Genomic DNA, 14,947 nt, shown 5'->3' on the forward strand with positions numbered 1-14,947 from the left:
TGGCTAACTCCAATATTCGGAGTTAGCCGAATAACTTATGTAGCTAACACTGTTCGTGCCATAGAGCTGTCCTAAAGTTAGCTGGATATACCTATCCAGATAACTTTAAGATAGCCGGGAATATTCAGCGGCGTGGCTGCATCACTGAATATCCCCGTTGTTAGCCAGATAGCTATATCCAGTTAATTTAATTACATGCTTCATAGCTGAATATCAACCTCTTAAAATATTGATTACCCACCTCACCACAAGGTATTCTAAACAGGTACAAGATGAACGTATAAATCATAAAAGTGAAAACATGAGAAAAACAGTCAGCAATGCAGCAAGGTATCTAGTTCAAGTTAACTAAATAGCTTTGGCCAGGATATTCAGTAGCATTTAACCAGTTAAGGGGGTCATTTATCAAAGTGCTATATGGCGTTTTCGCATGCAAAAAACGCCTAACGCATGCGAAAGCACCATAATGTTTGGTGCTATGCAAATGAGAAAAAGGGGAGGATGTTGGGGCAGGAATTTTGGCCACATGGGAAGCTGTATTGCACAGCTTTAACTACACCTTTTTCATTTGTGTAAAGCCATGCGATAGGGCAGAGAGAGAGAGAGGGGGGGGGGGGGGGGAGGGGGAGACTGTCTAGCCATAATGCCCTCACACTAGATCGGTATTTTTCTCTCTATGGGAGGCCCACCTAGTCACTCGAGGTGAGGTTTAGGTATTAGTGTAGGGGTTAGGGGCCACTTTGACATTCAAAGTGAGACATACAAACAGAACAGTGCTCTCTTGTGAAGATTTGATGATCTTCGGAGTGAGGAAACTCAGCCAAAGATGAGATTTGTGCAATATTCTCTCAACCCAGCTTGATGTTACCCAGATAGAGTCCATCACTCCGAAGATCATCAAATCTTCACATGAGAGCACTGTTCTGTTCGTAAGTCTCACATTGAATGTCAAAGTGGTCCCTAACCCCTACACTAATACCTAAACCTCACCTTGAGTGACTAGGTGGGCCTCTCATAGAGATATAAATACTAACCTAGTGTGAGAGCATTATGGCTAGGAGCTCACTCTCTCTCTTTCCCCTTCCCCCCCCCCTCCCCTCAGGAGGGCCCTGAGGGAGCTTACACCTAATAAACATGGTGTGTGTCCCGTCCCCCCCCCCAGTGGTTGCATGTAGGAAGTACATCAATTCTGGCTCTTATCTCAAAGTGTGAAAAAGTTATCGCAATTTACACTAAGATAGTACTTCACATAGGTATTAGCACAAATTGCAATAAACTGCCTATTACCATAAAACACACCCATTTTCCTATCACATGCAATATTTAGTGCATTTTGATAAATCCAGGCCTAAGTTTGCCATTATATTACCAGTTAAAGCTACCTGGGTTATTTTAACTGGGTAACTTTAAATCTGTTTGTATATCTAACCCTAAAAGGTAGATATACAAACAGACAATTGAAAACATCTCTCTTTACTCTTTAAATATAATTGGCAGTTAATTCATCTAATTTTCCAAGTTTACAATATAGAATACAAGTTCCCACTGACTGAATAATAACGAGGAAAAAGGGATTCACTGCACTGCAGAAATAAGTATGTTTTACAAACTAACATGAAAATACTAAAAGGCAAAAGATACAGAAACTTCTTCAGAGTCAAGTCAAATTATTTTGGTGTGTTTACATTGAGGGTTTTTGGTTTTTTTTAATATCTATTGCCGCAGCTGTTTTAAAATAGTTTTTGATGTTAATAGTATACAAAAAAAAACCTTAAAAGAGTAACTGGTCTTATTACAATTAAAAATATTGTCAAGTATACAATGATGGGATTAACATTAGTATTCTGACAATTACAAGGGTATGTACCAAAATCGATTTTAATTTCACAGTTCAAATAAATCAACAAAATTCACTTTCACAATCATAAAAATATAGGCCAGAGGTGTTGCTATATCAGAGATAAATTGAGATTATTCTTCACTCTAAAATAGTTTACTAACTATCCGGGTCATTCATCAAAATGTGTTAGGGCCCTAAAGTGTGCGATAAGGCCTTAGTGCATGCGATAAATATCGTGTGGAATGCAAGAGAGTAAGTGGGGTGGGTTTGATACAAATTTGATGAATTTCTATCATTTGCATCAATGAAAGGTGCCTCTCTCTTGTTGTGCGTGTAATATACTGTGTGCGTAAAAAATAAAATGTGCCATGGGTTGCAATATTTATTTATCGCAGGCATTATTTCCGTTATATTTATAGCATTTTCAGGAATCTAGGGCTATATTTGGATGTAGACAATATCCACACAGGAAAATCATATGTGCACTCCAGAGGAAGAGAAGGAATAGAAACCCCAACTAGATTCTAGCATCACACTCAGCCTTTAATGTTATTCATAAGTCTGCCAAAATCCGATCATTTAACTTTGTATATTTTAAAAGTTGTTTATGAAGATTTTAAGGAAAAATAAAACTCTTAACCACTGCTATCTAACAAGAGTCAATAATTCAATTGGTATTTCATAGTTGTGTTTAATATATTTGCTAAATATAGGAAAACTGCATATGCCATCCAGGTTTTCAAAAGTACACATCAAATAGTTGCCCTTGCCCTCAAACTGAAAATAAAATTGTACTTTTAACTTATTGCTTGAAGTTTAATTAAACCACCTTCATCCCTAACAGTAAAATACTGCCAATGCATCCCATGTGTTAGATCGATCTCTGGTAACAGTCAAATCCTGTATAAAAACCTACCTTTTTAGGATACTTTAAAAATCATAATCAATGATTCTCCCTCATCATAGTCTTATTGACTTTAAGTATGTTTTCTATATAATAAAATGAATTTCCTAAAAAGTCTTTTGTCTTGACTAAATAGTAAGCTCCACAGAACAGGGATTGTCTCTCATGTAGAGAGCTGCATACATCCCTTAGCATTACAGAAATGATATGAAGTAGTTCTTAATATCAGCGATATCACAAATGTCAAAAAATGCACAAAAGATACACTCTACATGAACAAACAGGATATAGATGTGCAATGTAATCTGTAACACTCTTCTCAATATGGCTACTATCAAGGATATTGCAGGTGATCAGTTTAAAAAGTTATTCTTTTGCTGGGCTGAAAAAAAATCAAGAGGCACTTAGTGCCTCTCTGCGCTTAATGCCTCCTGATGCCTAGCACAGAGCGAAAAATAAGAGTAAAATAAAAGGAAAAAATGTTCCTAGTTTCTAAAAGATTTTTGTCTGCTGCTCAGGTTTTCCAAATAATTTTTCAACTCTGCTCGTAAGTTATTTTGAAATCCGTTAAAATTAGAACAATAGTGATACTAGTCACAAATATAAACTTCTGAACCAGTGTCCTATCTGATACAGGGTAATAGGTAATTAATTTTTAGTTTGATAGAAGCAGCTATATCAATACCAATAAGTAAATGTGATTGGAGTGCTATTTTAGTCTACATTTTCTTATAAATTCTGAAGTGCTTTTTCAGAAAAAATAAGTATGATCACAGACTTTAAATTAGGCCTGTAAAAGTTAAACCACAGGTTGCCTACTTGAGGCTGTCTCATAACGTGCAGGTCATATCTGCTTATCTGAATGGTTAAAAATCACACTTTGGGTCAGCCTGGTGACAAGTCCTGTGCATTGCCATGTGGAAGGTCCCCAGTTCAAAGTCAGGTCTTCTGTTCCCCTGGAGGTGGGGATGCTGCAGAAGCAGTATTAACAGCCCCTATTGGGACATAAGGGTGGGGAGTCATGGTCACTGCATAAAACTGATACCTGCTGCCTAGATTCAATGCCAATGATTTCAGGATTCCAAAAGGAGCCCTGATGCATGGTCCCTGGCCCAGGAACATCACTGCTGTGATTAAAAGCAAGCTGGGAGGGGATATAAAAATAAGGGGAAAATCCCTGAGTAGTTGTAAATGAAGGCTCATGGAGTCAGACTCCAGCCCTGTACTTCCATTCCATTTCATTTAATAAGATAATAGTAATCTGTTCTTACTATTATCTTATTATGCCAGTAACTGATCATTCAATTAACTTTTGATATCTGAACCACTAAAGGAATGTACATGCTCTATTATCTAATCAACTGCTCTCTACTCATTGTTTCTACTGTTTAATCTATCCCTCATTTTCTAATGACCAAGTTCTTCATTCCCTGTTTTATTGTAACTTTTTTACGCCTGCTGTGTTAATTGGTTCTCCCCTAGTTCATTGTAAACTGGTACGATAAGACTTGTCTTGAGCATCGGTATATTAAAAGAACTTAAATAAATAAATAAATTTATAACAAAAAAAGAACAGAAGCAAACTGCTGGATCAAAAAAAATTGCATTTTTACAGTTTAGCCACAGTGAAAAATGCCCGCATATATGAGATGATTCTTTTAGGACTGTGGGCATTATTAAACAGCAGAATCATATCTGCAGATGGCAGGTCCCTTAATAATTAACCAGAGTCATTTTGCATTCAGTTATATCCCATTTTCCCACTTGAAGATCACATTAAATTAACTGAAACCGGGATTTTAATTCAAGCAGTTATATCAGACTTCAATTACAGTGATCACACATAAAATGTTAAAATATCCCTCTTACCTAGATATAATGATGCATTTTCCTTCTTGACATTGTCATCTAAGTAGGTTGGTCCCAATGTATAGATAGGTGTGGAGCCCATGCCAATGAGGATTTGAGCACAAATGAATAAAACAACATAAAGTGAGTGATCTTTTCCACCTGAGTCACTTGGGCACACTGAGGACGACTCCAAATGGTCTTTGGCAGTGTTATTGCCATTCATACATAAACCATCATCAGAGACTGAGGAGTTCAACTCTTGGATCTGATATGGTGGAGAAATGAAATGAGGTAAAGAAAAAATGGCTGCTCCAAGAGCAATGAAAAATCCACCTACAGCAAGCCAGCGAGGCCTTCTCCCCCGACCACCGATGTAACTGATGAAAACCACCACCACTAGGCTGCCAATATCAAAACAGCTGACCAGCAGCCCGGCCTCAGAGCTCTTCAAACTGTATCTCCTTTCAATTGTGGTGATGACACTGCTCAGATAACCCGATACCATTAAGGACTGTATGAAAGTCAACAAGGACATACAAACCAAGAAACAACGGGAATCTGTCAAAACAACACGTAGGTATTTTCTACCTGTAATTGTAATCAATGTAGAAGCTGGAGAAATTCCTTTTCTTGGGCATTCACTGGTGTCATTTGGATCTGTCCCTTCTGTGTTGCCACTAATTAAAAAGCTGGATACTGCTAGAGACAGCACAGTCCTAGATGAGACAGCTTTATTCAAAGGTAATGTACCTACAGCAATGGCACACCGTGGATCAGAATCATCTTGGACACTGTAAAAGACATTCCTTTCTGCTGCAATAAATGATGTTTGTGTTGTATCTATCACTTTTGTTTTTGATTCACCAACAGCAGTTCTACACGAGCCATTTATCACTGGCAAGCTCCTGGACCTGCAATTATTACAGTCTTCACTAGGCTGTTCCTGTTCCCCCTGCTGTTGTTCCTCCAAGTGACCAGTTAAAACAAGAGCAGGGATCCTATCATCCTCCAAAGCCATTACTGAAACTTGTCTGGATCACAACAAACAACAGTGGATCAATATGTGCAATTGTTAAAATATAAACATGATTGAAAATCCAGTTTGCAAGTTAAGATTTCTCATCATGAATTCTGAACTGTTTTAGACATGAGGTAACAGAATTAAAATGCATAACAAATATTCAGAGGAAATCTAATACTGTTTTTTGTTGTTCCATTATATGTGATTCTATGGACAAGATTGTCCTAAAAGCTTCTGAAAGCAGATTTGAAAACATACACATAGCTTTGATGGTGTTCCTGTCTTCTTCCTTCAGAAATCCCTCCATCCAGATGAATGCTCAGAGATGTTAGAGAGGGAAAATAAAATGTAGTGTTTTCAAACAAGGTTTAAATCCATGGGCCATTTCTGTACCATCCTTTTATCTCCAGCATCTTTTGCATCTCTGTTTCCAGTCATCCTAATTGTCTCTGGTGAAATTCTCCAATGACAAGTGCTTGAATCTGCAAAAGACAGCGAGCCTGAAAGTTGAAGTCAGAAGGTCAACAGTTGCCCCTCGCCCCCAGCATCCCTAACTTTATCCCTAACCTCAAACCAAGAACAAGACAGTCAAGGGAAAGTGATTTACCGAATTCCCTATTATTGTTAGGCAACAACTCACTCAGCTCTTCACACCACAGACACACTGCATAAAACTATTTTAGCGACATATAATTACTTGAAAGAAATCCATCCATTCTCACTTAAATATAGTGAGATTTTTTGCATTTGCAATCAGCTCGCTCATGAAAGTCATCTTACTTCGACTATACTGAAGTAAAGGGATTATGAAGAATAGTAGGAATGCATGAGAAAAGTATATGAAAATCACACATTATTTTCTTTATTTCCATCCAAATATCTAAAGCTATAAATAATGATCTGAGGTGTGTGTGTGTGTGTGTGTGCGCGCGAGTGTGTCTGGTTCAAGGGGAGACTCTTATTGTGCCAGGCAAAACGAGACGGCAGCGAACAGTAAAAGGTCAACATGCCAGCTTCCTTTCTTTCTAAAAATAAACACCCAAGAATAAATCTTCAATTCCAAATAGCCCGGGACACGGCGGACCGGAGTCTGGAGGAAAGAACAGGAGCGGCGGCTGCGGCTGCTGCACCTGCTCTTGGTTTCCTTTCTCCGGACTGAGATTAGGAACGTCAAGCGGTGCCAGCGGAGAGACAGCAAGCAGCGAATCGCCTGCAAAGTGAGGGTGGGGAGAGAGGAGAGTATGACCTCTCGGATAACCACATCTCTAGCAAGAAAAAAAAGCCTAAGGAAGGCTGAGTCGGCACTTCTCTTCCGAGGAGAGAAGAGAAAAAAAAACATCCATGGGGGGGGGAAACTATCTGCCTGCCACTCCGCCGGCTTGCAGTGGCTTCTTGACACAATGAAGACATCATCGCGCTGTTTACAAAGAAGCTGTATAGCAAGGGCTGCCCTACAACCCCGGTGCCTCGAAATCCCGCCCGGCTGCAGTTCAGCCTCCCTTCCCCCCAGGACCCTTTTGTTTCCGCCACCCCCTTCCCCACTTCAGGCAAACCGGCAAGCCCAGGGCGATCCCCGCTCCCCGTAGCCAGCACAGCACGCGGTGTCGAGCTGCCGGGAGGAAACGGTTCGGGCAGGTGCGGCACGCAACGAATCCCTTCCCCAGTCAGGGCAGGCTGGGGAGCAGGCGGGCGCACAAAGCCGCCCTCCGGCGAACGGGGCCGGGGGCGCCGGTTACTCACCGGGTGCGGGTGGGCGTGCGTTGGCGGCTGGGGGAGGGGCAGCTGGCACCGCAGCGCTCGCGGACGGGTTCCGTTTCGGTTGGCTCCTGGGTTGGGGGGGGGGGGTGGGGGGATGGATGGTCTAAGGAGCCGACCTCCAGCTGCCAAGTCGATGAAAGAAGCCTCCGCCGGGCCGGCTTCCTTTCCTTTCAGCACCGTCACCCGGTCTCTCCCTCGCTCTGCTCTCGTACCCTTCACTGTGCCCCCGCCCCTGCCCCTTCCATCTGGCTGGTCCGCCCCACCTCCCTGCCCTCCGCTGCCATCCGAAGGAGAGAGGCTGCTGCCGCTCCCACAGCCCCGCTTTGCCGGGTGCAGGGCCAACTGCCAATCAGAGTGCGCCCTGCCTGCGCGAGCCGCGGCCGAACGACCAATAAGAGCAGTTACCCCGCCTCCCGCCCGCAATCGCTGTCCACCTGCCGGCAGTGTCTCCCCCCCCCCCCCCTATTGGTGCTTTGTTGCTGCGGGGAGCTAGGTCGGGGGGGGGGGGGGTAGCGGTTGTTGCAACGCAGCAGCCGCTCCAGGGCTGGAGGCTTCTAGGGCTGGCCGAGTTATTAGCTGGGGGGGAGCACAGGCTTGGCTTGGCTGCGGGGAAAAAGAAAGCAAAGCCTAAGGGTGTCCGGTAGGTTTGTGCTCTTTGTGACCAGCTTTATGCCGGCGACTCGGTTCCAACTGAGGAAGAGAGATTTTCGCAGTGTGATTCACTGACCAATGAGATTTGCCGGATATGTATTCGGGGGCTCGAGGTCGATGCTGACAGGCACAAGAGCTAGCGGAAAGCAGAGGGCAGTCTGGGTCAACGGCATTAAAATGTGATGATCGGGAATTTCACGGACAAAACAAACAGGAGACCTGAGCATGGAGAGGTCTGGAGTAACGTCCTTGTCACTCTTTGTCTGGAAGAGAGCTCTCTTTTAGCCCTTTTTTGAACTCTGTTGGGCTATAAGGTTGCCAACTCTGAAAGAGGAAAACACTAGCCGCTACGTAAACCACACGCTAAGGCTCCACACGCACCTGCCTACCCGCGTCTCCACACTAGAGACGGGCAAAACACAAAGGGCCAGGTGTATTGAACATTTTTTCTCATCATCCATAGATGAAATTAACACTAGGCAAAATATATATATATATATATCCCAGAAATCAACAACATTGAAATTAACTTTTTCAACCTTTTTATATTTCTGGTTTGACTTATCCTGTTTCGCCTTGTTCCTGCTTTTCTTGATCTTCAACATTTTTTATCTCTCTCCTCATCCCTTCTTATTTTCAAAGTTTTCTCATCTCAGTTATTTTTTTTTTCATATCTCTTTTCTCCATATCCTTTGCTTATCTTTATCACTGTTCCCTGCCTATTCTACCCCTTTTTTCTCTCCCCATCCACTGAAAGATGCTCAGGGCTGCCCCTAGAAGATGTTCAGGGCTGCAGTTATCCTCATCTAAGGGAGTGCAGGAATCTCAATTAGGGCAAGAGTTTTTTTCTGTCATGCCCACATTGTGGAAAAAGCAGCTAGTTGAAATTAGGAAAGAAATGACCTCACCTTTCACAAGAAGGTGCAATGGGGCTTTTCCAGAATATTTAGTGGAATGAGTTCCTCCATTATCTGTTACACTTTTAGATCTCCAACTACATAGGATGCTTTATTATTTTGGTTAGCCAGTCTTACACTTTTTTTTGCTGTTTTTTATTCTGTTTTATTAATACTTTTATTTTTTGTTTTATTATGTGGCTATTATATTTTATGTTTTAAGCTGTACACCACTTCGATCATTCTTTTGATTGAAAAGGTGGTATAGAAAAATGTTAAATACATGAATAAAAGAATGTACGTGCTTTTGCTTTGAAAGTTGATGCAAAACCTGCAGGTAAAAATTACCCACAGACTTTCCCCATAAAGGCTTGTATTTCATTACTGCCCCCCACCTCATTCCAGGCGAAGGCCAGCTCTGATAGCAGTGATACTGGTAGTAGAAGGTAAGGGAACTTAGATCTAGGCCGCCAAGAAAAGGAAGAGAAGCTACTCAGACAGCCAAGCTTCCCCAGGACTAAATTAAGCCATGCGGAAAGTGCTGGTGCAGTGAAGGAGAGGCAAAAAATGTCTCCTTTATTGTTCTCACTCCCCATTCTAAGGATTCTCAGCAGGAGTGCACATGACCCATAGTGCATAAGAGTGGCAGCTCAGAAGGCACAGGCACTTACTAGTACTCACCGCTGTAGCCAACCATCTGTTATCATGGTTCCACAGAATGTAATTTTTTGGGGGCCCTAGCATTGTGATAGCCCCTTACCCTGTCCTCAGTCCTTACCCCATCCTTTGGGGCCGATGCAATAAAAAGCGCGGAAAGCGGGCGCTGAAAAGTCAGTGCCCACTTTCTTAATGTGCGCATGGCGCCCATAAGGGGGGGCACCATGCTATATTGTAATTAGGGGGTCGTGTTAGCAAGGAGGCGCTAGGGTCGCTTGCGCGACCTTAGCACCTCCTTGCTAACGCAACCCACGGTTACCGGCATTCTGCCGGTTATAGTGGACTGCAGTTATGAAAACCGACGCTGAGCATATCAGCATCAGTCTTCAATGCGGCCAGCTGAGGAGGTTTTTTTTTAAACTTTTTCTGCTTTTCTGTACTTCTTTTCAATGCGCTCAGCTATTACTGCCTGCTCCAGGCAGGCGCTAATAGCTGAGCGATAAATGTGCATCTGAGACGCACATTTATTTTTTTGCATTGGAGTGAATGAGTAATAGTCTCATTCATATGTGTTTGCATGTGATGAGCGTGCTATCCCATTCATTCCGCGTCGGACGCATGTTAAATAGGCACTAATCTGCCTATTGCATTAGGGGGTGGATTAGCGCCTATTTAACCCGCGTCTGACTGCGGGTTATACAGTGTGGGTTATACAGTGTGCTCAGCATTGGCTCCTTTGTGAGTCTTCAGGGCAATAGCTACAAAACCCTTTAATTTCAGTCTGCTTTTTCATTCTCTCCCTTGCCCTGGTTGGCTCTCACTATCCCTCAGTGGTCATGTCAGCTAGTTTTTCCAAGTGTTAATCTCTCAGGTTGAGCAATTATGTAAACAGACTTTTAACTAGCCAGGCATTCCTAAGCTTTTAAGGTGCTAAGAGGAGGGGAAATATTTTACTCCTGGGAGAATTCTGCACTACTGCAGAGCGCAGAATTGTGCAGAATTTGCGCAGAATTCCCCCCCCCCCCCGCGCAGAAATGCCCCCTGCGCAGAAATGTCATTTGCTGTGCAGAATTGCCAAATTCTGCGCAGAAAATAGCAGAGGAGACCCCGGCATGCTGCGACCTGAGCGCGTCCCGCAGCACATGGGACATGCTCCATTCGTGGCGAAGATGAAGGCCCGGCACACCGTTTGCGGCGAAAAGGGAAGGCCCCCGTGTGCCACGAACGGCACGACGGGCTTTCATCTTCGCCGCGAATGGAGCACATCCCGCGGTACACAGGGTCCTTCCCTTTTCACCGTGAACGGCGCGTCGGGCCTTCATCTTCGCATGTGAGAGAGAATGTGTGTCAGAGAGGGGAGGGTGAGAGAGCAGGAGGATGTGAGAGAGAGCATGGGAGATAAGAGAGGGTGGGTGGGGGGATGCCGGTGAGAGAGAATGTGTGTGTGAGAGAGGTGTGGGGGAGGGTGAGAGACTGCTTGGTTGGTAAGAGGGGGAGTGGGGGGATGCTTGAGTGTGGGTTTCAGAGAGGGAGCCTATATGAGGAGAGGGGTGTGGGGGAGGGTGACAGCAGGAGGGTGTGAAAGAGAGCATGGGAGGTAAGAGAGGGGGGTTGGGAGGATGCTTGAGTGTGGGTTTCAGAAAGGGAGCCTATATGAGGAGAGGGTGTGTGGGGGAGGGGAGGGTGACAGAGAGCAGGAGGGTGTGAGACAGAGCATGGGAGGTAAGAGAGGGGGCTGGGAGGATGCTTGAGTGTGGGTTTCAGAGAGAGGGAGCCTATATGAGCTATATGAGGGGAGGGGGATGCTGGTGAGAGAGAACGTGTGTGTGAGAGAGGAGTGGGGGAGGGTGAGAGACAGCTTGGTTGGTAAGAGGGGGAGTGGGGGGATGCTTGAGTGTGGGTTTCAGAGAGGGAGCCTATATGAGGAGAGGGGGTGTGGGGGAGGGGAGGGTGACAGAGAGCAGGAGGGTGTGAGACAGAGCATGGGAGGTAAGAGAGGGGGCTGGGGGGATGCTTGAGTGTGGGTTTCAGAGAGAGGGAGCTTATATGAGGGGAGGGGGATGCCGGTGAGAGAGAACGTGTGTGTGAGAGAGGAGTGAGGGAGGGTGAGAGGTTGGTTGGTAAGAGGGGGAGTGGGGGGGATGCTTGAGTGTGGGTTTCAGAGAGGGAGCCTATATGAGCTATATGAGGGGAGGGGGATGCCGGTGAGAGAGAACGTGTGTGTGAGAGAGGAGTGGGGGAAGGTGAGAGACAGCTTGGTTGGTAAGAGGGGGAGCGGGGGGATGCTTGAGTGTGGGTTTCAGAGAGGGAGCCTGTATGAGGAGAGGGGGTGTGGGGGAGGGTGAGAGATAGCTTGGTTGGTAAGAGGGGGAGTGGGGGGATGCTTGAGTGTGGGTTTCAGAGAGGGAGCCTATATGAGGGGAGGGTGACAGAGAGCAGGAGGGTATGAGAGAGAGCATGGGAGGTAAGAGAGGGGGCCTGGGGGCATGCTTGAGTGTGGCTTTCAGAGAGAGGGAGCCTATATGAGGAGATTGTAAAGGAGTGTGTATGTGTGTAAGAGATTGGGAGCTCGTGTGTATGAAAAAGGGATTGTGTGTATATGAGGGTGCTAGCCTGTGTGAAGAGATTGTGTATGTGTGAGACAGAGCCTGCGTGAAGGGCTGCGTGAGAAAGAGACATAGGTAGCCCGTGTGTGGATGTATGTGTGAAAGAGAAAGGGAGCTTGTGTGGATGTGTATGCAAGAGAGAGGGCCCTGTATGAGGGGATATGTGTGTGTGTGTGCGAGAGAGTGAGGGAGTCTGTATGAGGATGTGTGTATGTGGAAGGGACACTCTTACAGTGAATTTTTAGGGAAATTGTGCTCAAAATATTTAAAATTCTGCAACTTTAAGTAATAACTTTTTTCTGTAATAATTTAAAATGAATTACTTAAAGACTCACTATAAAAAGAACTGTGTATCCACATTAATTATCCATTAAACATCAGCACCCATTGGTGAAACAGAATTTTTTGTACTCATATAAGTGACCTCATATCAATAGGCATGTTTCTGTGCAGCCAAACGGGTTGAATCTATCTATAGAATGGTATTCTCTCATTTAAAGAGCTGGGCATTCCCCAGCAATCAATGACGTCAACCTTTTTTCGACGTGGCAAATTTTGATTGGGGGACTCCCTAAATATTGGCGCGAGAGCGTTCTCCTCCGGTTGAAGAAACGCATTACCGGCAGGTCGGCAATTGCAGCCGCGTTCCACCAGTTGGTATTTCTCATCTGTGTATCGTTAAGGCAAGTACAAAATTTTGTTGAAACTCTGGTCAAATTATGTTCTTTTATTGTTGCAGTTAATTTCGGCCCCCGATGAAGGCAAAGCCGAAACACGGATCCTGTGTCGGGCTGTTCACATCTGAGCCTCTTTCATCAAACAACATGGCGTTTCTTCACGCTAATGAAAGCTAAGTTAAACCAGAAATTAATACTATTTGAAATAATTTTTGTGATTCTTGTGACATTTTCAATATCTTGGGAATTTTCCTGGACTATTTCACGAAGCATAGCGAAAATGCTCATTTACTATTGACCCATGATTATACTAAATGGCGCATTATTTACATGCTATCTAGCATTATACTACATGCCTATTGATATGAGGTCACTTATATGAGTACAAAAAATTCTGTTTCACCAATGGGTGCTGATGTTTAATGGATAATTAATGTGGATTAGGGATGTGAATCGTTTTTTGACGATTTAAAAAAATCGTCAGATATTTTTTAAATCATCAAAAATCGTTAGAGTGCGCGAAACAATAGAAATTCCCCCGATTTATCATGAAAAATTGTTAATGGGGTTAGTGTCCACTAACGGGAGTTATTTGGGGGAGGGTGGGAAAACCAGCACACCAAAACTCCTCTTAAACCCACCCCGACCCTTTAAAACTAATCCCTTACCTTCCCCCACCCTCCCGAACCCCCCCAAAACCTTTTAGAAATACCTGGTGATCTACTGGGAGTCCCGGGAGCAATCTCCCGCTCTCGGGCCGTCAGCTGCCATTAATAAAAATGGCGCCGATGGCCCGATAAAAAAAAACCCACCCCGACCCTTTACAAATGACCCCTTTGCTTCCCTCACCCCCCAAAACCTTTTACATGTACCTGCTGGTCTAGCAGGGGGTCCGGGATCCATCCGACGGTCGGCCCCTGTGACATAGTGAGGGCAAAGGCGATCGGCACCATTTTGAGTACTGGCATCCGACAGCCGGAGTGCAGGAGGTCGCTCCTGGACCCCCGCTGGACTTTTGGCAAGTCTTGTGGGGGTCAGGAGGGTCCCCCAAGACTTGCCAAAAGTCCCTGGGGGTCCAGCGGGGGTCCGGGAGCAATCTCCTTCACTTGGGCTGTCGGCTGCCAGTAAGCAAAATGGCGCTGATAGCCTTTGCCCTTACTATGTCACAGGGGCTACCGGTGCCATTGGTCAGCCCCTGTCACATGGTAGGAGCAGAAGATGGCGCCGATGGCCATGTGACAGGGGCTGACCAATGGCACCGGTAGCCGCTGTGACATAGTAGGTCAGAGGCTATTGGCGCCATTTGATACCGGCACAGAGGGTATGAGTGCAGGGGATGGGCTCCCGGACACCCACCCACCCACCCCCCCCCCGCTAGACCACCAGGTACATGTAAAAGGTTTTGGGGGGGGGTTTGGGAGGGTGGGGGAAGCTAAGGGGTCAATTTTAAAGGGTCGGTGGGTTTTTTTTTATCTGCTCGGGCCTCACTAAAAAAAAATTAGCGATGTGAATTGGAATCAGAACTGATTCCGATTCACATCTCTACCGATCAGATTTTGTTCTCCCTCCAGTCGAACCCGATCGTTAAAACGATCGGGCACACGATTCACATCCCTAATGTGGATACACAGTTCTTTTTATAGTAATCATCGCTCACTGTTTTCCACTTGAGATATTTTTTTGAGAGTTTACCTTTGATTACTTAAAGACTGTCATGTAAATTGTGTTATTTTGACCAATATAAAGTTTGCAGAATTTTCAGTTTTTGTGCGCGGAATTCCCCCAGGAGTAATAATTACCTGCCAAAAGTAAACAGAAGGACTATGTTGATCTCAAATCTTTAGAACTAGCCTAAGGGCAGTGTTGTTTCCCTGTTCATTGCCCTGTTTGAGAGTACAGGAGATCATGGCCTGGAAGTGATTCCAGTGCCTCCAAACAGTCTAATTGCTGCACCTTTAAGGGCTGACTAAGATGTGACATGATCCTGCTGCTAGGGGAAGGCTCCTGAGCCAAATGTGAGGAGCACAGGACCCCTCATAGCTATGCCCTTGCTTTTACTATGATTGCAGAGAGGAGAGAGAGAGAG

The 14,947-nt window shown here is 44.7% G+C and overlaps 1 protein-coding gene across 1 annotated transcript in view; it reads right to left on the reverse strand.

Annotated features, from left to right (window-relative positions):
- Positions 1-7,614, reverse strand: part of SLCO5A1 (solute carrier organic anion transporter family member 5A1) — a 261,323-nt gene extending 253,709 nt beyond the window's left edge. Inside the window, exons 1-2 of the mRNA XM_029591445.1 lie at positions 7,357-7,614; positions 4,614-6,098 (exon numbers count right to left, since the gene is read on the reverse strand). Of these exons, the coding sequence (XP_029447305.1) occupies positions 4,614-5,613 (1,000 nt within the window). The 5' untranslated portion in view covers positions 5,614-6,098; positions 7,357-7,614. The remainder of the gene's footprint in view (positions 1-4,613; positions 6,099-7,356) is intronic.
- Positions 7,615-14,947: the final 7,333 nt, after the last annotated feature.

This window comes from Rhinatrema bivittatum, chromosome 2, assembly GCF_901001135.1.
Source record: "Rhinatrema bivittatum chromosome 2, aRhiBiv1.1, whole genome shotgun sequence".
Lineage (NCBI taxonomy): Eukaryota > Metazoa > Chordata > Amphibia > Gymnophiona > Rhinatrematidae > Rhinatrema > Rhinatrema bivittatum.